The sequence below is a fragment of the Scomber japonicus genome, chromosome 10 (genome assembly GCF_027409825.1).
Source record: "Scomber japonicus isolate fScoJap1 chromosome 10, fScoJap1.pri, whole genome shotgun sequence".
Taxonomy (NCBI): domain Eukaryota; kingdom Metazoa; phylum Chordata; class Actinopteri; order Scombriformes; family Scombridae; genus Scomber; species Scomber japonicus.
Genome location: NC_070587.1, coordinates 3648900 through 3669487, shown reverse-complemented (window position 1 = coordinate 3669487; position 20588 = coordinate 3648900). Strand labels below are relative to the sequence as shown.

The 20588-nt window shown below is 39.4% G+C and overlaps 1 protein-coding gene across 1 annotated transcript in view; it reads left to right on the top strand.

Annotated features, from left to right (window-relative positions):
- Positions 1-4968: 4968 nt before the first annotated feature.
- Positions 4969-20588, top strand: part of scn1ba (sodium channel, voltage-gated, type I, beta a) — a 28638-nt gene continuing 13018 nt past the window's right edge. Inside the window, exons 1-2 of the mRNA XM_053326872.1 lie at positions 4969-5026; positions 16838-17004. Of these exons, the coding sequence (XP_053182847.1) occupies positions 4969-5026; positions 16838-17004 (225 nt within the window). The remainder of the gene's footprint in view (positions 5027-16837; positions 17005-20588) is intronic.

Genomic DNA, 20588 nt, shown 5'->3' with positions numbered 1-20588 from the left:
AAATATATACAAGACTGCAGTCTGGTCCTTTAGTACAATAAAATGATTAAGGTTAACAACATAGCAAAGTTAAAAGCTTATTTTTGATAGTGGAAAAGGAGGAAAGGTGTATGATGGCTGATATTCAAGAGAGGTTCAAACACAGGCAACAGACAAGATTGAATTATTTACATGAACTTTTCAGTGACAATTTCTTTAGCCAGAGTTTAAAAACTGCTTCCTCAAAACTGCAGCACTGTTTAAAATCTATTTTAATCAAGGATGTACTGAATCTAATATTAATGAAACTATTAAACAGTTACTAGAAGCTGTATTCTTTACAGCAGGGGTGTCAAACTCATTTTCATTGAAGGACCACATAATGCCCAAGTTAATCTCACGTGGGCCAGATCATTAAAAAGATGGAAGGAAGGAAGGAAGGAAGGAAGGAAGGAAGGAAGAAGAAAGGAAGGAAGAAAGGAAGGAAGGACAGATAGAAGGAAGAAAGTAAGGAAAAGAAGGAGGAGAAGGAAGAGTAGACAGGAATGAAAGACGGAAGGAAGGAAGGAAGGAAGGAAGGAAGGAAGGAAGGAAGGAAAATAAGACAGCAAGGAAGGAAAGAAGGAAGAAAAAGAAGACATGAAAGAAGGAAGGGAAGATGGAAGGAAAGAAGGAAGGAAGGAAAAGAAGGCAGAAAGGGAGGAAGGGAGGAATAAGGAAAGTGGGCCGGATTAGACACCTCAGCGGGCCAGATCTGGCCCACGGGCCGCATGTTTGACTGACCCTAATGAGTTTATTAAGCAGTCTGAGCAGTTTTAGCAGACTGCAGTTTATTTCTGAGTGACTTGTTGAGAACTGTTGCACCAGAAGGGGGCAGCATAGTCAAAGTGACATTAAACTGAAGCTCCAGACAGCAGGTACAACACAACACATCAACTCTGACATCTTTTCTGTGGTTCAAGCAACATTTCCGTTATGTACACAGACCAACTTCAAGCACTAACCAGAAGTGATTCAACATTCAACTTTTTTTTTTTTTTATCTAAATGTTTTCCTCTTAGTGACTAGAGAAGGTGAAGATGTTGAAAAATGTTCAGCTACTGGTGCTGGTAAGTCTAGACTTCTGTCCCAAACAGCAGCGAGGGCTCGCTTTCTGCTGCTTATGGTGTTACAGAAAATTATTTGTTTTATTGTTTTTTTTAAAAAGATTTATTCATTCAAATTACAAAAAGTAACATTTTTTTTATTAAGTTGTAAAGGTACCTAGCCATGCAGATGGTGGACTGATCCTTTAGTTGTAACAACACATCCAGCACTGTGTGTGATTTAATCTTTAGACTGCACTTCATGTTTCTGTGTTCCTCAGAGCGAGTTGTGGTGCCTCCAGAGCCGTGGTTCCTCTACGTGGCTCTGCTCCTGGTGCCCGCCATCATCCTGCTGTGTCTGGCCACTGCCATGCTTCTAGCCAGATGCTGAGTGGCTCAACATCTGGCTGGAATGGAGAAGCTTAGCGACGTAGATTCAGATTGCCATCAAAAGAAAAGACATGTTCAAGATCAAAGTCAAGAGCACTCTGAATGAAATTAAAATATACGATAAAATAATAAACAATAGTATCATATAAAGTAGACAAACTTCAGTAAATTGTGATATTTAGTGCAAAGATTTCAACACACTTGAAATGGAAATGTGTTCCTACAGTATGCTGCACTGTTCGCCTTAAAAAGCTCATATGGTGTGAGTATCCAAAGCACATTTCACAAAGTTTGATTTTGAATAAAAACAAGAAAATTAATACAATTTTTCTTTATTTACGCACATATTATCTACGCACAGATGTCTACCTGTGAGTCCAGGTATAATATTTTGCATCAGTGTTTTTTTTGTTTTGTATTTTGTCAGAGAGGGCTGTGTGTCTTCAGCACTCATTATCTGTAAATAATCTGTAAATAGCGAGAAAATCTGTTAAATTCAGTTAAAAATCTGACATTTCCACATCATCATAGTCCCTCATCACTTTGTTTATAGTCTGCAGATATAATACAGTACTGTTCAAAAGTCTTATGTCACCATTAGATGTGTTGTTTTAGCAATGCTATAATGACCATATATCATTATTATTATCTTTCTTATTATCATCCATCAATGCATCAAATCTTCATTTTTGTAAAAGAATAAGTGAAAATAAGTTTATATTTGCAGATGATTAAACATGTTTATATCCTCCATGGGTCTCTGTGAATGAGTCATATTTATCCTCGTCCTATGGTGTTGTCACTGTGATTGAAGTTAATCCACATGTTTTAAAAAAAATGAAAAGGGGCGGTGATGGAATTAGGGACGGGAAGGTCACACATACACATACACACACACACACACACACAGGAATGGTACATTTGTCAGGGCAAGGACAGGGATGCAATCAGCACAGTAATCCTCACCACTGGCATAATGAAATGGCCAAAACGAGAGATCAGCACAACAAATGCACAACAAACTGTCCTGATTCACAGTAGCAATTAGACTTTGTTACAACATACTTATATTTATAAAGTTATAGCCTACTATCAGATAATAATTATAATTAGCTTTTTAAAATTTCTTCTCCTACATATTTCCCTTTTTTTTTTTTATCTCACACTAGTCTTCAAAGTCTAAAACCCTGAATGTAACCCCACATAACACCACCCTGTGTATAAACTTTGAATCTTTTATCTTGTGTGTTGTGTATTCTGACTTCTTGGATTTAATGTGCTTAATAAATTCACACAATAATCACATTAAATTTTTTTTTTTTTTAAATAAAATAAAGTTCTGTCTTTAAATCATAGTCTTGATAAATGTGGTGCACACTGGCTGCTCTGTGTGCCGACACGTGGGGCTCTGTGCAAAGGATGGAAACACCACACAAAACCACAGTTGCCATAACAACGGCTTTATACCTCTCCCTCCTCCTCTTCTTCTTTCTCCATCCCTCTGCTGCAATGCATCACACCCTCCCTCCTCCTCCTCCTCCTCCTCCTCCTACATGCACCTCCCTCCCCCTAGCCTTCACCCATCCCAAAGACTGATTAGCGCGGCATCCTTCCACTGACACACCATGTAATTTCTGAGGGCTCCTGATTTTTGTGTGTTGTGCGTCCTCTCTCCCCCCCTTCGCTTTTCTTCAATTTCTTGACGCCTAGGTCAGCATCTCCAGGAGGATTATGCGAGTCTCCAAAATACATTTCCCAACGTGCGTCTCATCTTGAAGGCGATACGAAGAAAAAAAAAGAAAAAGGAAAAGGGGGATTTTATTTCGCTTCTTCTCTGTGTCGCTCTCTGATCCTAAAATCTCTCCGATGGTCCCCGGTGTGACAGCGGAGCTACTTCCAGCATCTGGCTGCCTGATGCGGGATGGAAACCGTCCACCTCTGACCCATCAATAGGAGGAGACGTGTCGAGGGGGATCTGTGAGCAAAACAAAAAACCCCAAACCCCAGGATTGGATTAAAAAAGGGGGCTTGATAAGGAGGTGACAGGTAAAAGGGCGCAAAGACGCTCTGCTTGGCACTGTTGGATTTTCCTTTTTTTCTTTTTGCAAATTCTCTGATTTGAGACTAGCCGCTTGTTGATTGTAGGGTCTCATTTGCTCACCCCCTCCAAAACAGTCACACCCTATTCTTAATACATCGGAATGCACTTTTATTTTAGCCTCCAAAGACGCACTGAAGGCGGGTATATAGCTGCTCAATGCATGCCTGCCGCCCCACTTTAAGACTGGTTTTATGTGCTGGTGGTGACCCATCTCACCCAGAGACACCTGTGTTGTTACAGTGAAGCCTGTGAGCAGCTAAACAAACCATATGGCTTAACTGATGAACTGTGCATAAACAGCAGATGAGTGATTACTTGAATAAGTAAACATAAGAATCAGCCAGACTTTGCCCTAGATCACCAGCTAAAGGGCTTTATCTCAAGAGATGATGTAGTTGTGAGTGTGCGATTTGGACTGAAGAAAGAAAGAAAGCAATACGATGGAATATGAGGCAATAACAATAACAAGGTGGTAATTGTAATTTCAGCCAAAGCCACAGAGAGTTTGGAAACAAGCAACAGGATACTTCACATTGCTTCCATTTTTCCATTTCAGCCACACTTCAGCTCTATCAAGCCTCCTTTTAGCTCAGGCCAAATAAGCATTTGTTTTAAAGCGGAGTGAGAGTGAGTTCAAAGGCGTTCATGCATGCAACATTTTGACATTTTAACAGACATTTGAACTCTACCACGTAACTCTCACCTCAGCATCATCCCTCCATCATATCAGCTACATAGGATATCAGTCTTCCAGTGGCTTTTATTCCTAATCACTGACAAGAGCAGTTTTGTGAGTCAGAGTCTGGCATTATTTGGTGCACACTGTCTCATTGTGGAGCTAAAAAGGCCAAAGGGTGTGCCACTTAACCTGGTAGATTATAAATAGTTGAACAAAGGCCCTTTTGGAGCGACAAGAGGCTGAAACCTGAGACTCTGAGTGATTCCTCCCTCTGGTAACTCTATATGCTCACACACACTGAGAGGCTTGACAGCACATCGAGCTGCAGAGTGATTTAGATTCGGGAGGTGAGGAGACAAGACGGCAGGGCAAGCACCTTCCACACTGCTGCTGCCAGGTTTTTTCCGGGTGTTAAAGAAGATCTGACCAACTGGAGGAACCACCCACCCCATTGTATCAGTTGAATATTAAAAGGAGGAGAAGAAGATACATAGGCGGACCACACCCAGAGTCCCATCAGGAAAGAGTCTCCTCCTCTCTCACCTTCCAGACTTTTTGCATCTTAGTGCTCTGAGGTTTTCATCATCAAGCTGGAATATCTGCTGTAGATCTGTTTTGTCTGCCTGTGAGTGTGTGTGTGTGTGTTTGTGTGTGCGTGAAAGTGCGTGAGTGTGTGTGTGTGTGTGTGTGTTTTGACACCGTTGAGAGCCGCCAGTCTTCTTTCCTCTGTCAGGATGTCGGCAGTACGAGAGCCGCTGCTGCTGCTACCTCTGGCCCTCCTGGCACTTCAAGGTGAGTGGGCAGTGGTTGTTTTGCCATGGTTACGCCATGATGGCAACACCTTGGCATGAATATGAGCCACCATCCATACCTCATTTCCTGTCTGTGCTGTGTGTCAGCGTTGCGGTGTTTACTGTCCATCACGTCTTGCTGTGGGATCTGTTTTGGGGGGGGGGGGGTGTTGTGTGTGTGTGTGTCTGTGTATTCAGATGCAGATGTGCAAGTGAGTGTTTATGGGTCCATCATAGTGCTGGACTGCTGACTAAAAGCCCAGCTGTTCAGGTTTTTGTTTTATCTTTTTTTATTTTTCAGAGTAATGAGATGGGACCATGTGGCAGTGTTAAAATGGAGGGCACACACACATGCAAACACACACACACACACACACACACACACGCATACACTCACACACACACACAGACACACCAGCCCTTGTGTATTCAGAGGTTTACAGCAATGTAGTCTTTAGGGTTTTTTGCTTTATTTGTATCTAAAATGTCTTTTGATTATGTGAAAGGAACTTAAAATGGAACTAGTACTAAGTGTCATTATGTAGAATAGATAGATAGATAGATAGATAGATAGATAGATAGATAGATAGATAGATAGATAGATAGATAGATAGATAGATAGATAGATAGATAGATAGATAGATAGACTTTATTGATCCAAAGCTGGGAAATTACAGAGCAGCAGCTGACTTCCCAAGGGCCCATGCAGTAATCATCCAATGTCCAGACAACCGTCCAAAAACTAAAAATATTCAGTGTGATATGAAGCAAAGAAAGGCAGCAAATCCTCTCACTGGAAAGGCTGAAACCAGTGAATGTTAATCATCAGAATTTAGTTATTTTCTGTCAAGGGATTCATTGATTAATCATTTCAGCTGTAGCCCAGGTGAAAGGAGAGTCTGCAGTACATTGATTTTAGCACAAGCTCTTGTAAAAGTTCACGTTGTGGCACTTTTTCTCACTTTCAGTGCTTTTCATACATCTGTACAAATCCTGTGATGAAATCCAGCTTTTCCAGTCTAAAGTAAGGTCTCCATGTGCAACTTTTATACTACTAATGGCTGACTAATGTCGATGTTGGCAACCTAAACCATAAAATAGACTTTTCCTTTAAATTTGAGCCAGTTATCAAAGCTGCCCTCGACCTTTCCACCCCCTCTGCCAATATCTTTATAGCTGAAGATATCACCACTCAATTTCCTCCCTTCCAACAAGAACCCTCTTACTGGAATTCATTCTTTTATAGCACAAGAAACACTTTTTCCATTAACGTTAAAACAGCCCGAGCTACATCATCCATCACCTTTAAGCTGTTGTCAGTCTTCTGACACCCACAGGACGAAAAACAGCTCTGTGAGGAAATGACCGTCCACAAGCCTGTCTTATAAAATGCATGATCACAGCTGTGCGTTATTTACGGCGTCTTGATTTATTTAAAAACATAACTAAATGGTGTTAAAAAAACGCAGATGGTAGTAAACGGGTTACAACTATGGACCAAGGTTATAACAATAAGATTTTGGTTTTGATTTGATTAAACTTTGTCCCTTGTACAACCCCAACTCAAGCTTTGACATACAAAGAAAAAAATGTTTTTAATCATTTTGATGTTTCTCTAAAAATATATATAAAAAACTATAATACATTTATTTTTGGGGGGAGGCATGCTACCATAACAGATAATCTTATTTTAAGCAGAGGGATTTAAAATGGAGCACAAAAAGGAAGCAATGCATTAAAAAAGAGATTTACTGTGCACTTATCTATGTCAGACAGCTGCTCTTTGTCTCACTGATAACAATGACAGCAACACAACCTGTACACATGCACATGTCAACACTGCTTCATAAAAATCACAAAATGTATAATGGTGATGTTGTTATTCCTTTACATGAAGCGTAACGAGCAGTCAGAGCTGCAGAAAGTTGAGTCAGGGAGCAGGATAGCACGCAGGGAAGGGAAGCTTGGCAAAAAAGTAAGAAGGTTATACAACCTCGATTGACAGAAATAGACCGTTTGGTTGAAGGGCCAGGGGGTTAGTTAAGGACTGAAGTGAGCAAACACATCTGGACCAGGATGCTGTGAGGATGAGGATATAAGACGAGACAGGAAATTACATGGAATCTACCAAAAGAAGATGAGAGGAACAGATTGGGGCTGATAAAAACAGCACTGTGTGGTCTTTTTATTTTAAAATGTGCATTTTGAATTGTAAAGACAGCAGATGTTTCTGGTAGGTAAGACACAAAACATACATGTTAGATTAGTTAAATATTAACTAAGGGGATTTAATGATTATCACAGTCTCCACACATGCTCTGTCACACTAAGCTCCATCTAAATGAAGTTGAAGTGATGGCAACAGAGTTCAAATTAAATCAGATAAAGAAGAAATAAAGGAACAGTTCGCCCCTAAATAGAATAATATCGACTTAGAGATCAGCGTTTAGCTTCTTGGAATATAATGTATATATTATTTGGTGATTTCCAATGTGCCAAAAAAACAAAAAACTCAACAAATAATAATGATAATGAAAAAGTGATCTATTTCTAATACAATTATTCACTATAATCCACAGATATTAGTGCAACACCAACTGTCTACCTGAAAAAAAAAGAGAGAACTTGTTTCATTATACTTGAATTAGGATTTATTGTGTTGGTGCTTTAAATGTCATACAAAAAACACAGATATACAGATGTATAATCTGCTGGTTGGTTGAAACTGAGCTGCAGATTCATCTATTATGTGATGAAAAGAACTCAGGTATTAAGTCTGAGCAATAAATTATGAAAGAGTAATGTCACTTTTTTTCATTAATGCACTTATTAGAATATAAAAGTTCCCACTAGCAACATTTAGCCAGTCATGTTGCACTCAAATTATGACACAAAGGAAACAGCTATAGCCTATTGTGTGTCCTTTGCTTTCAAGCCAAAACAGAGGCTCATAAAACCTAATGCATCTCTTAACTAATGCATGCAGCGGATCGACTCTCTACGTCACAGCGTGGAGCCTTTTAGTCTGCAAATGGGCTCGAGCTCGAACTTATGGCCAATGGAGATCACCATCAACAGGGTACTCCAACAACCACACCATCATCTCAGCCCCGAGTCATTTGGCCCAGCTTGGGTCCATTCCATCACTCCACTCAGCTCTCTGCATCTGCACAAATTGGAAATTGCATTACAGCAGCTTTGTAAGAAGCCAAGGTAGAACATAAACTAATTATAACTACTGGAGTGGTGCACAAGAGAGAAGCTTTTTTTCTTTTTAAACTGTTAAATCTGATTTATCATTTGTATTTTTTTTTTATTTTTTAGAAAAGTGTTCTCATATTATGTTGTGATACAGTTTGTAGCCTTTCCAAACAACTTAAAAATAGCATTCAAACAAATAATACAGTATGTTGTGAATGCAAAATGTTCTGCCTTTTTCAGCATTGCCAACAATTTTTGAGCAAATTCAAGTTTACTAAGCAACCAGAAGTCTTAAGTCTGTAAAACACTCTCTGTGAAAACTATAGTCACTTCTGGTTGGCTGCGCTTTGAACTTCCGATAAGATATATTGCATTTTTGTCTTCAAAGATTGCACAAACCTACAATGGCTGATTCATACAGTACATAGGATGTCTACTGTATTTATTGCCTCTCATACGAACAGCAGGTGCTTGTAAACACGGAGCTCTTGATTGAACCACTCCATCTACAATCTGGATGTGATTTTAGAAACTGTAACTGCCATTCATTGTTCCCCATCTACAGCCGCTGTCAGCCTCAGTTCTGCATGAATCTAATGAATCTTAATTTGGATTTTATTTGAGAGATTTTTATTGCAAGATTCATTTTGACCAACAAATATGGAGTGAGATACTGCGCTGCGACCTAATTGCAGGAGCTGCATGTCTCCCTTTTTGTAGCACACATGGAGGTACACCTGAGCCCATGTTCATCCAGCTGTGTGACTGAGGTCTGTGATCCAGGGTGCCCTGTTGTCTCTGGAGGGGGGGTTGTCAGGGGAGTGAGAGGGTCTTTGAAGGACAAGATGACATAATACATAGCTCAAATTTGCTGTATTTGTAAAGCTGGGAACTCATCAGTTTATCAATAATCATTTTGCTTTGTGCTGGTCAAACTCATAAATAAATGTCCTTATAATAATTTTATTTTGTTTCTATGGTCGGTGTAAAACTCCCAAACAAAAAGACAGATGTTTGTTTTCCCCTCAAGAAAGAACTTAACTAGACTGAGAGTCTCCAGCTTGACCTTAAACACAGCTTACTTAACATGCTAACATTTTCTACTAATGAACACAAGTAAAGCAGAGACTGATGAAAAACTCATTAGTTTTGTACTAATTAAATGGATTAGGGTTAAGGTTAGGGTTAGGGTTAGGGGTTGCACTAATTAAATGTAATATTGACTTGACGATGGTGTTAGAAGAAAGATGGTTCCTTAGGGGTCCTCTGAATGTCTGAACTAAACTACATTTCACAGCAATCCATTCAATGTTGAGATATTTCAAGAATAACAAACATATCAACCTCATGGTGCCACTAGAGAAAGATTAGGGGATCACCAAAGCCATAGGATCCAGTTTGCAGGAATTTTGTGCCAATCCATCTCACACGTGTAGAAATATTTCACTGAATAAGTGAAAACTTTGACCTGCTGATAGCGTTAGAGGAAAGATCAGAGGATCACCGAAATCAGAGAGATTCCTCCTCTGAGGACCAAAAGTGTCTGTTCAAAATGTGGTGGCAAACCATCCAGTATGTGGACCAATGACAACGTTGGTCTTCCCTAAACCATGATGCTAGCATGACTAAAAAGATATTGGCCTGTAACTTAAATGAGAGTTGTAACTTATATTTATTGGATAAAATACTTATACCCCTCTGGTGCAAATAAAAACCACATGTTTAATACTTGTCATATTTACTAATTTGGTCCCAATATATTGATTTGTAAACTGAGAAACTAGAAGATGCTGCTAGCTATTGTAACTGTCGCATGAAAACCTTCCAGGTACTAAGAAAAAAAAAGCATCTTAAATGTTTAGGTGGTAGAGTCTATCCAGTTTGGATTGAAAACCTTTTTTAAAACCATACATTAATAAAACAACACACATTTGTGCATCTTGCTTATTTGTTGAGATTTAGAGGAAACACCAAAAAAGCTCAAGAAACAGATTAAAAAAGAGAGAAAGAAGCAGAGGGAGGTGACATCCTGATGACAGGCCAATAAGAAACGGGACATAGAAGCTCCTACAGTGTGCTGATTGCCTCGGTGCTTTATCAGTAGCAGTGGCGTAGCTCTTCACTCTTCACTTATACTCTTCATCACTGAGGTACTGCTTCTGGAAATTGAATGCATGAGTATGTGTGTGTGTGTGTGTATATGTGTGTGTGTGTGTGTGCGTGTGTGCGTCTTTTTGTAGTGTTTCTGACCTCAAGCATAGCTGCCACAAAATGTCTTGACAGCTGTTCAAAGAGACGGATCACCAGTACGGTCCTGATTGTCAATCAATATTTTGTAACTCTGCAGTTCCTCCTCAGTTCCTCTTTCAGCTCACGGTTTTGTTTTTTACGATTAACAGAAAAAGTTAGCAAACAGTTGGCGGGCATGGTGAAGCATTTAGCAGCTAAAGAGACAGATATTTTCCTCAGGAGCTGGTAGAGACCAAAAACAGAGCTAAATGAGAGTGAATATTGGATTTACATTCACCACAGGGACAGAAACTCAACTCCACATGAATGATAATGTTCAGAGTCAGTCTAGATCGTTGTGGGTTGATCACTTCATGGGCCGCTTGATGAGCCCATTATCCAAAGTGAGAAAGGAGTGAGAGAGGTGCATCGTCAGCCCACTTTGATTATACGCCATCCCACTTACAGCAAACCATACTTAACAGTGTGTGAGGGAAACTGATGGACAACCTACAAGCAGAAAGCTTTCAACAGCAATAGCTAAGTGGACGGCTACAGTTTACAGGCCAGTTACACTGTGGAGGACGAGAGTCTGTGTGATACAATTAGGATCACATCCAACAGTTGCATTTATATTGCCATGGAGAGCCTTCACCGTATCAAAGGTATATAACCTGTATGATGACCACAGAGTGAAAGTAATTGTCTTTCTGATTCTCCCTTTCCACTGTTTGCTGCTCACTTTATTTATTGTTTGTTTAGTTGTTTTCCTGTTTTTATCCCAGAGCACAGGGGGATGTTTTTGTGAGCTTTTACTTTTCTCATGTGGGGTTGGACACAATTGCATTGTGTGATTTGCTTTTGAAGTGAGGGTCCAGGAAATGTGCTTTGATCTCTGGTCTTTAATCAGAACTGAGGTAATGAAACATTTAGCTGGCCAATGTGCCCATCTGTTGCCAGTGGAGCTTGACTTTTCCCTAAGGTATTTAAATGCTGGCCTGTGAGGGACAATATTTGTCATTTATGTTGTTTTCAAAGTGAGTGCATACATTTCCATAAAGAAAGGATATCTTGTCCACACTTGAAAAATGTCCCCTCACAGTAAATTTTGAACAGAGTAGCAGAGTGCTGCGCCAGGCGGGGTTCAAAAGGCTGGGACATCCAGCACCTGAACTGTGCCCAGCAGGGTTAGCTGCTCTTCTCTCTCTACACCACCGAGTGCACCTCAGTAGACTCGTCTGTTGAACTCCTGATGACACAACAGTCATCTGTCTCATCCAAGATGGAGAGGGTGTCTGCATATAGATAGGTTGAACAGCACACCCTGTGATATGGTCACATAACATCCTAGAACTGAATATGCTCTAAACTTTGGAGATAACAGTGGACCCTCATAACTGGACCCTCCTCATCATACTCATTATAACCTGAGCTGGTTTTGTTAGGCAAAGTTATAGAGCAAAAATATCTTTTAAGATTACTTAATCTCTTAATCTCAGTAGTAGGGGAGTGAGAGACATCCACAGTTTTGGGGCAGCCATAGAGAAACCCTGCACATTAAAAGCCTTGTAAGGACTACATGGACTACTGAGAGACAAGCAAGTCTCTGAGGGGAACAAATGACTGTTTATCTGAGGATTTCTTGAGAAATTAATGAATAAGTGTCTTGTGCTTCATTCTATAAAACAGATTGTGATCTATTTAGTAGAACAAAATGTCATTGAACATCCAATGTTAAAGGCCTTTGTGGAAACAAAGCTTTCAACAGAATAGAAGTGAGATCACCATGAAACTACACAGCATTCAATTTCAATCAGCATCAGAACATGTACAGTAGTAATGTCCTGGATTGTTTCCATTTCATGTCAATGCAGAAAGCAATGAGAAAAAATGCTCTGTTTTCTAATGTTAATACATCTTTTTGCAAAATCCAGAACCTGCACAAAACACTAATCATTTATGTATTTGCTTATGACCAACATTTTCTCGAAAGTTCATTGAAATCTGTCAACAATTTTTTAAGATTTCCTTCGAAATAACACACAAATAAAAATACACAATTTCAGTGCCACCTTTTAGTAAAAAAAATCAATATCAACTCTTACTGTGGGAATGAAAGAAATTGTGATTTGGAACTAATGGAGAAGCTGTTTAAGGAAACGACAGGGCTTCCTTGAGCTTGTTCTGTACTGATAAAACCAGTGTGCTGTCACTCTCTATCAGCCATGAAAATGAAGCAGCTTTGTGGAGTAAAATAAATTGTGTTCATAGAGGAGTGTGCTTCTTGTTCCAGTGGAAAGTCTTTTGCTTGCTTGGTGTCAGGGGAAAGGTCATGGATGCTTGGCATTTCCCCAGGTTATATATGTCTACAGCATTTGTGTGTGTGTGTGTGTGTGTGTGTGTGTGTGTGTGTGTGTATGTGAGTGTGCTTATGTCCACCATGGAAACAGATGTTGATGTTGTCCTTCCTCATCACTTTTGCAGTCGCCTATTTAATTTTCTTTTTACCCTCTCTCTCTCTCTCTCTCTTATAGCCAGTTCAGCAAATAACCTTCATCCTTTTTGTGTTTCTTTTAGCCACCGGCGACACGCTAAGATAGCTGACCTCAGTGGTTGGATGTTCTTTTGTGCAGCTTTTAGGCTATATCAGAGTTTTTTTTGCGTAGTAGGCTTCAAGGCTATACAGCTACTAATATGAGGGATTAACCAGCTAGCACGCTGTCAGGAAAAAAAAAAAAACTCCCAATCTGCAATTTCTGGAATATCCGTTGCATAATCCTGAGCCTCAATCCACAGATTACACAATGAATTTACATTTTTTTGATGCCCTGTGTGAATGTGTCCTGCTGCTGTTAATGAGAATCATTGCTGAGGCAGTTTTTGCAGACTGTGTTTAGTTTGCACTTTGGATGTGCAGTTCCTTTTGTGTCTCTTTGCATGTTTGTCTCTCTCTCTCTCTCTCTCTCTCTCTCTCTCTCTCTCGCTCTGTCTTTTTAACTTGCTGTCTCAGCTTCGGACAGTCAGAAGCATCACTGCACACCTTGCACTATCTCCCCCCTCGCTGCGTCACACCAACCTCCCCCAGGATTACTGCCTCGCAATGTCTGTGTGTGCTGTTAATGCCGCCGTCCCTGCTAGATTTCCATCTGTCTCTGTTGTTCTTTGTCATTATTTCTGTCCTGCAACCAAAGTGCTCTCTTCTGTCTCCTCAGACATTCTCTTTGTTTCTCTCCTGCTGTTCGTCAAACATGTGCTTTGTTGCTACTGTAATGTGTCTCCTTTTCTCTGAGCAGTCAATATGTCAGCCATCTCAAACCCTCCTGCGTTTTTCTCCGTGGGGTGTCTTGATCCTTGAGCCTGTGTAGTGTCTCTTTGCCTTTCTATCTTTTTCTGTCTTTCTGTCATTTTTAAACAGTAGAAGCTGGTACAGTGGAGTTACAGACTTGGGGCAAAATATCATCACATATCAGTGTTCAAGCTAAAATATGGTGATGCATAAAAGCAGAAATATCTATTAATTGATTTCTTAATGCTTCCCTGTGAATTTTTACCAGAGCATTTAAGTGATGAATGACTTACATTGACCTCTATTGGTAGGCGAGAATTAGCATCAGCGCTGACAGCTGGCGCAGCTTACAGCAGACTGTAATTAACACAAACCATCAAGTCACATTTGTAATAGAGACAAGAAAGCTCATTAGAGCAGAGACTGAACTGAAAAGATTACAATAATGCAGCATTTCTGTATTTTCTGATCACTGCATTGTTCTTTACAGCTGTTCTCTAAGCAAGTTTAAAATGACTTTCACAACAAGTGTTTCCACAATGCTGTTTGCCTTAGGTCTGTTTCATTATAGTCTAAGGTCCTAAACAGACCCGCTTCCCAGACAACCCCCAAACCCAAGAACCCCACATGAATGAAAACCCCAAATTCTGGTTTTGCTGACTTGAATCATTGCAGTAGGTCTCAGGTCTGTGTAAATGCAACCTTAAAGGAATATTAACATTTTACAACTTTGGTTGAATTTTCATAGTTTTGATCATCATTGACATTGGTTAGAATAATATTGTTGTCGCTTCAATGATGTTTGATGGAGCAAAAATGATCAGATAATTAGATCAGTTGTGAACAAGCCCATAATTAAGATAGATTATGTCAAACTGTGAGTGCAGCCAAAATATTGTTTATAACCACAGACTGTAGATAAAGATAGAGCTAGATGTGATGTAACCTACTGGTTTGCAATGAAGCCAGTTTGAAGTACAGAGTTTCTACTTATGGTCGGCAGCATTTCCTCCAATTAGAGCCAGAACCCTCAAAATGAGGAGTGCCAGGTGGTGCTAAGCTAATGTTAACTACTAAATTGTGCTAACAGGGCAGGTGATCAAATCAAATCAGGTTAGTGAGCTGTCAATCAACACCCACAGACATCAAAGCTACAATACATCACGTACAGGTTCTGAATTTAGAGATTGAGATAGAAGAGATCTAGCTAGAAGTTGATGCTCTTTGAATGGGAGTCTAAAGGAGCCAGCATCTAGTGGCCATCAGTGGCATTGCACGTTGAGCTACTTCCACTCTGGTTTCAGCTTCTAGTAAACGTAGCTGTGTCTTGGTTATAACCTCTTGCATGTAGGAAAACAAGGGCAAGAGCAGTAAGTTGTCAACTTGTGGACAGTTTAGGTAATTTTACTGTTCACCTCTGTTTCCTCCTCCAAGTACATTTGGCTGAGTGTTAGCAATACTAGCGGTCGTAGTAGTTTATTTACAGCCTCTTTGATCTTCTTACTTAACAGGTTTCTTGAGGTCAGTGGATTCCCAGATTTAAACTTTGTCGAGTTATCGCTCAGAAAAATAACAATAACAAAACTATGAAAATATCAGATGGCATGAAACTGAAATTTACCACCAAATTATGTCCAGACCTAAAAAATAAAGACCCTTCTGCAATGAACGATGTGTTTTTATCTAACATGCAAACAGTTACTTGCTTGAATGTGGCTTTGATACAAGCACTCAGTTTCAGGTCGACTTAAACCACTTGATCTGGAATGAAATCCTTTAGATCTGTTCATGCTCGGGTTCAGTCGGTCTCGGGTCCAGCTGGGTTCTGGTCTGTGTTTGGATTTAAATGCATGGGTCTGTGTCTGATTTGGCTAAATAAAAAAACGATCCTTTCATTTATGTTTGGGTGTGTATTTTTGGGCCTGTGAAATCTTACATTATGTTCTTAACTTTCTCTTCTCCTCCTTTCCCCTTTCTCTTTTCTCCCTCTCTCTCAGCAGTGCATCAGCCAGCATTAGGCCTCTTCCCTCCTGCATCCCCATTCTCCTCATGCTTTTGTAGAAATGGCTGTTACTACTGAAGCCTGTGCTAACCTCCGTTCTTTCTCCTCCTTCATTCCTCCCCTCCATGTTTCTCTGCAGTGTGGCAGCATTTCTAACTGTTTAACTCTTTCAAATGTCTCACTATGGTGCAGCAATATACTAGAAAAGAAAATAGAGCATTTCTTTATATATTTGTATACACAAGGTGATGGACGATGTGCAGCCTCAATCAAACTATTAATGATTTCTCGGAGTTCATCTGATCAGCGTTGTATATGTGTTTCCTGTCTTCTCCCTCACTCCCCCCCTCCCTCCCCATCTTACGATTCGAAACAAAAGCTTCCCCAGAGGTCAAAGTTGAGAATAGCACAAGATCATTGGTTGAGAGCGATGCTGAGGCCTCAGTGGAAACTGCAAGGTGCAGTGTGAGAAAGAAACATTTGGAGTTACAGGTGTGTAACTCCCGGCCGATGAGAAGTATGTGTCATGATGATGGTGGCATATATAGACTTACACTTCTATATATGAATTTAGCTCAGTTACTAACCGACAGAATGCAACGAAATAGTATCGCTCACTGCAACCTCTTTATTTCCCCTCGGTTTCACTGATTAAAAACATCTAAAATGAAAATTACGCCAAAACTTTTATACAACAAACTAACCAAATTCACAACAATCTATAATCTGAAATGATGAGTGGAAATAAAAAAAATGCAAGACAAAAGCAATGCCCGATACAAGAAAGATTTTAAAAAACACGAAGCATGCAATAAGCACTGGGAGCAAGCACGCAAATATAAACGTTACAGTAGCTAAAATTGTTTTGTAAAGTACTATTAAGACCATTTGCCTGCAAGTACTACGATAGTGGAATACACCAGAGCTCTGTCCATGTATCTACCTTTCCCACGAGTCTCGGGTACATGGAAAAGAGGATGATGGCCACCCATGGCTCTTACCTCTAAACCCTGTGACCTGCAAATACACAAAACGCTATAAAGAGACACGATGGGGTTTCTTACTGTGTTTTCTTCATTCTCTCCATGTTGCAGCATCTCTGTGTCATGGAGCCTGCGTGGAGGTGGACTCAGACACAGAGGCAGTGGCCAACAGAGGCTTCAAACTGGGCTGCATCTCCTGTAAGATGAGGGGGGAAGTGCGTGCTGTAGCCTCGGTCAACTGGTACTTCAAGGCTTCAGATGAGACTGAGTTCCTACATGTAAGTGCTAGTTTAAAAAATAAGTAATAACATAGAAGAAGAAGAAGAAGGATTAAAATGATGTGAATTGCAAACACACTGCCACCTTTGACTCCAGGGAGTAATTCAAGGATTTTAATTGTCATTCAGCCATGTAAGTACATAAAAGAATGAAATACAGTACTCATATCCCAGTGAATTAAATATACATCAATATATATTAAAATTGGGTTTAATGGTAACACCGGGAGCTAGAGAAGCCGCTTCATACATTCTGTAAAACTAACATGAACTATGAAAGTCTAACAAGGAAAAGAAAGACACTTTTTCTGATACAACTATTTTCTTTAGTAGAATAATCTTGTCCTCCTCCTACTCCTAAATTTCCTTCAAAAGGCCGAATGCAGGAAACCAAACTGCTTAAATCTTGTTTTCTTGTTAGCAGTCTGGATGTGAACATGTACACATCTCTGTTTAAAGTAACATTTTTAAAAGTTGACAAAAATGTACCAACAAATGAATTCCCATTACTTTAAATGTAATTAGTTTTCTTCCTAATGTAGCCTATACTTAGTTATCATGTTTCCAGATAAAGCAGTAAATAAAATCAGCACAAAGCCTCAACAACATCCATCACAGCAGGGTCGCTGGTCTGGGTCGTTCTGGGAAATGATTGCAATGCATTCAGTATGAGAAGAGCTGAGTGTTGCATTTTTCATGATGGGGGCCCCCCCTCTGTGCCAGCTGGAAACAAGTGTTTTCAACACATACAGCGAGGAGGCCATTACTGTATACATCTATGGCAAGAGCGATCCCATTAGCCTTCAGCTGTCATTTAAAACCTGCAGCCACTAATTCACCAGGAAGTGCACGGGGCCTTAACTGCAGCTCGGTCGATCAGCAGCAGTAACAGCAAGACTACTTAACACTTAACAGTTTGCTTTGCTGTCCAACAACTTCTTTTAATTCAAAAAGTCATCATCATGAAGCCTTTTTTATTAAAAAAAAATTTTTTTAGGTCTGCAGCAACAAAAAGAAAATGTAAATGTTATCAAACTGAAACACACGTTTATCAGAAACCAAAAAGGTGTTAATTAACCACTTAACGCACGCTGTTCCGTTCACGGGACGGGACGGATGTTAGGAGGTAGCCACACGTTCTTCTGAATGTTTTAAACACCAACCCTTAAACATATATATTCATGCCATACATTGTTGGAAAGCTTAGATTGTCCTGATTCATTCAAGACCACTCACGAATTATATGGTTGCTCACAGCCGTATAGTATTAGCGATTAGCTCGGCTAGCCCCTGAGCTAAGTAAGAAAAGCTATAATGCCTACATACCTTCAACGTCTTCCCTTTATCCACAACGATCATCTTATGACTCAGCACTTTCTGTACAGCTCGCCAAGTATCCATTCTTGTGAAATATGAAATCCGTTTCCATAAAACCGAAATACTTTCCTCAATATGTCCATGTATTTAGTCCAACACGTAACGTAATAACACAAATAACAAACCATATGCGGTCCGTTTATGTCATTTCCTGACCTGCACGTCCATCTCAGAGTACACGTGACTAGATGTTTACGACCGTGAGCCTCTTCTGCTTCTGACGACACCACACACAAGCCAATCGGTGTTTAGGATTAGGCAGTACATGTCTCCAAAGCCAATGAGGACATGTGACCGACAACAATGACGACATGGCTTTGACTGACAGCTGTTCCAGCCAATGGAAATATTCGGTGAAATGAAGTTGATAACCTTTTAGCCAATAGTCTGAGGTTTCCAACGGTGTATGACACTAAGCTATTAGGTTTGGCTGTCCATAAACAAACTCCAAGCGTAACCGGCGTGCGCCCTGTGCGTAAAAGAGTTGAACCATATATCATTACGCACACGGCATTTTGGTACACGGTTGGTTCTTCTTCGACTTGACATATGACTTATACCAAAATAAACAGATAGATTATTTACATTTATCAAGTAACCAAGTACCTCATTGTATTCCATACTTCATTTTAAGTAAGGTAGAGCAACATTAATGACAAATATATCTATTAATTACTGGAAAAGAATCTTTAAACTAAAGATTATATTATTCTACTGAACAATATAAAGTCCATAAACTCACTCCATAAACTATAAGGTTAGACTTTATTCTTGTACTTATTCAATACATTATTTCTACCTCAAGTTTGATCCATAAATTCAACCCTTCCACAGGAATCTGTTTCTCAGTTTTGTTCTAGCTCTGGTTTTCTTGAACATACAACAGCCTTTAATTTTATATCGACTCTCAAACATGTTTTGTACACGCTTTAGTAAAAACTTACTGTGAGCATGAGTATCTGAGACATTTTATGGACTACAATATCATCACATTTCAAAATTTGTAATTGAAGAAGAAGAAGACTATTCATAAATCCCAAAACAGGTGTATTTTGCTCCTCACACTTGAATGCTAGAAAATAGAAACCTGAGCACACTGAACTTAAACCTTGAACCGGGCTATTCTCTACTCACAGTGTTGATGTGTAAGAGGTCAAAGGTCACTGAGATGGCCCACTGGTTTACACAATTGATTGACACTTGATGAATTTTCCATCCCCAGAATTTGATTAAGCTGACTATTTATTTAATGTGAAAGAAATATTCACAACCTGAGACTCAAGGGGAAAACACACAAGTATGTCGAGGTACATTTTTACAGTTCAGTCTTTGCAGTTCAACAACTAGGCAACAGATTTCAACCTTCAAAATGATTTGATAGACAATATTTTATTTTATGATATTTATATGATAATATTTATGCATCCATTTAAACAAAATATGTAAGGGATAACAAGTTTAAGTAAAAAACACAGATATTAAAAGACAAAGAAAGATTAAAAAATGTGAAAGATATTCAACATATACACACAATATTATTCAACATATACATTTTACAACAGTAAACTCCTGAAATACAAAAACACCATTTATTCAACCATTTAAAACAAACCCTCCAAACATATTAAATACTCACTGAGCTACAGCGTTACACTCGTTGTTATGTTGCTTCATTACAACTGTAGTTTCATGGGAGTCCATCCCATACACATCATTACTGCGCCTGTAAAAACTCAAAACTCACCAAATCTGGGGCTGAAAATAGACCACAACAAATACACAATGTAGTCCTGTTTGAGTAACATTTTCTAAAAACTAAACCTCCCAGTTGCATAAGGAAATTACTGAATCATTAAAAAAAAATGAAATTTTATTAATTGTGACCTGGTCATGAATATTCATGTCTTCAGTACGGACAAATAGACTGATGGCTGAGCACCACAGACAGGACAGGGAAGAGACCAAGACATTGTTGGTGTTGGTCTTCCTCATGGTTTTAAAATAAGAAAAGTATAAAACATTGCCAGACTTATTCTTTAAGCAGGTATAAAAGTTTCATTTAATAGCATAATATCAGTGGCTGTCAGTAAGAAGGGCAAATACATTCATATATCTAAACACTAAAACCTTTGTTTCTTGCCAACTTCTGAACACTGCCGGATCACTTTGCTAAATCTTTGCAGTCCTCAGTCTGCTTTGCCTTCCTG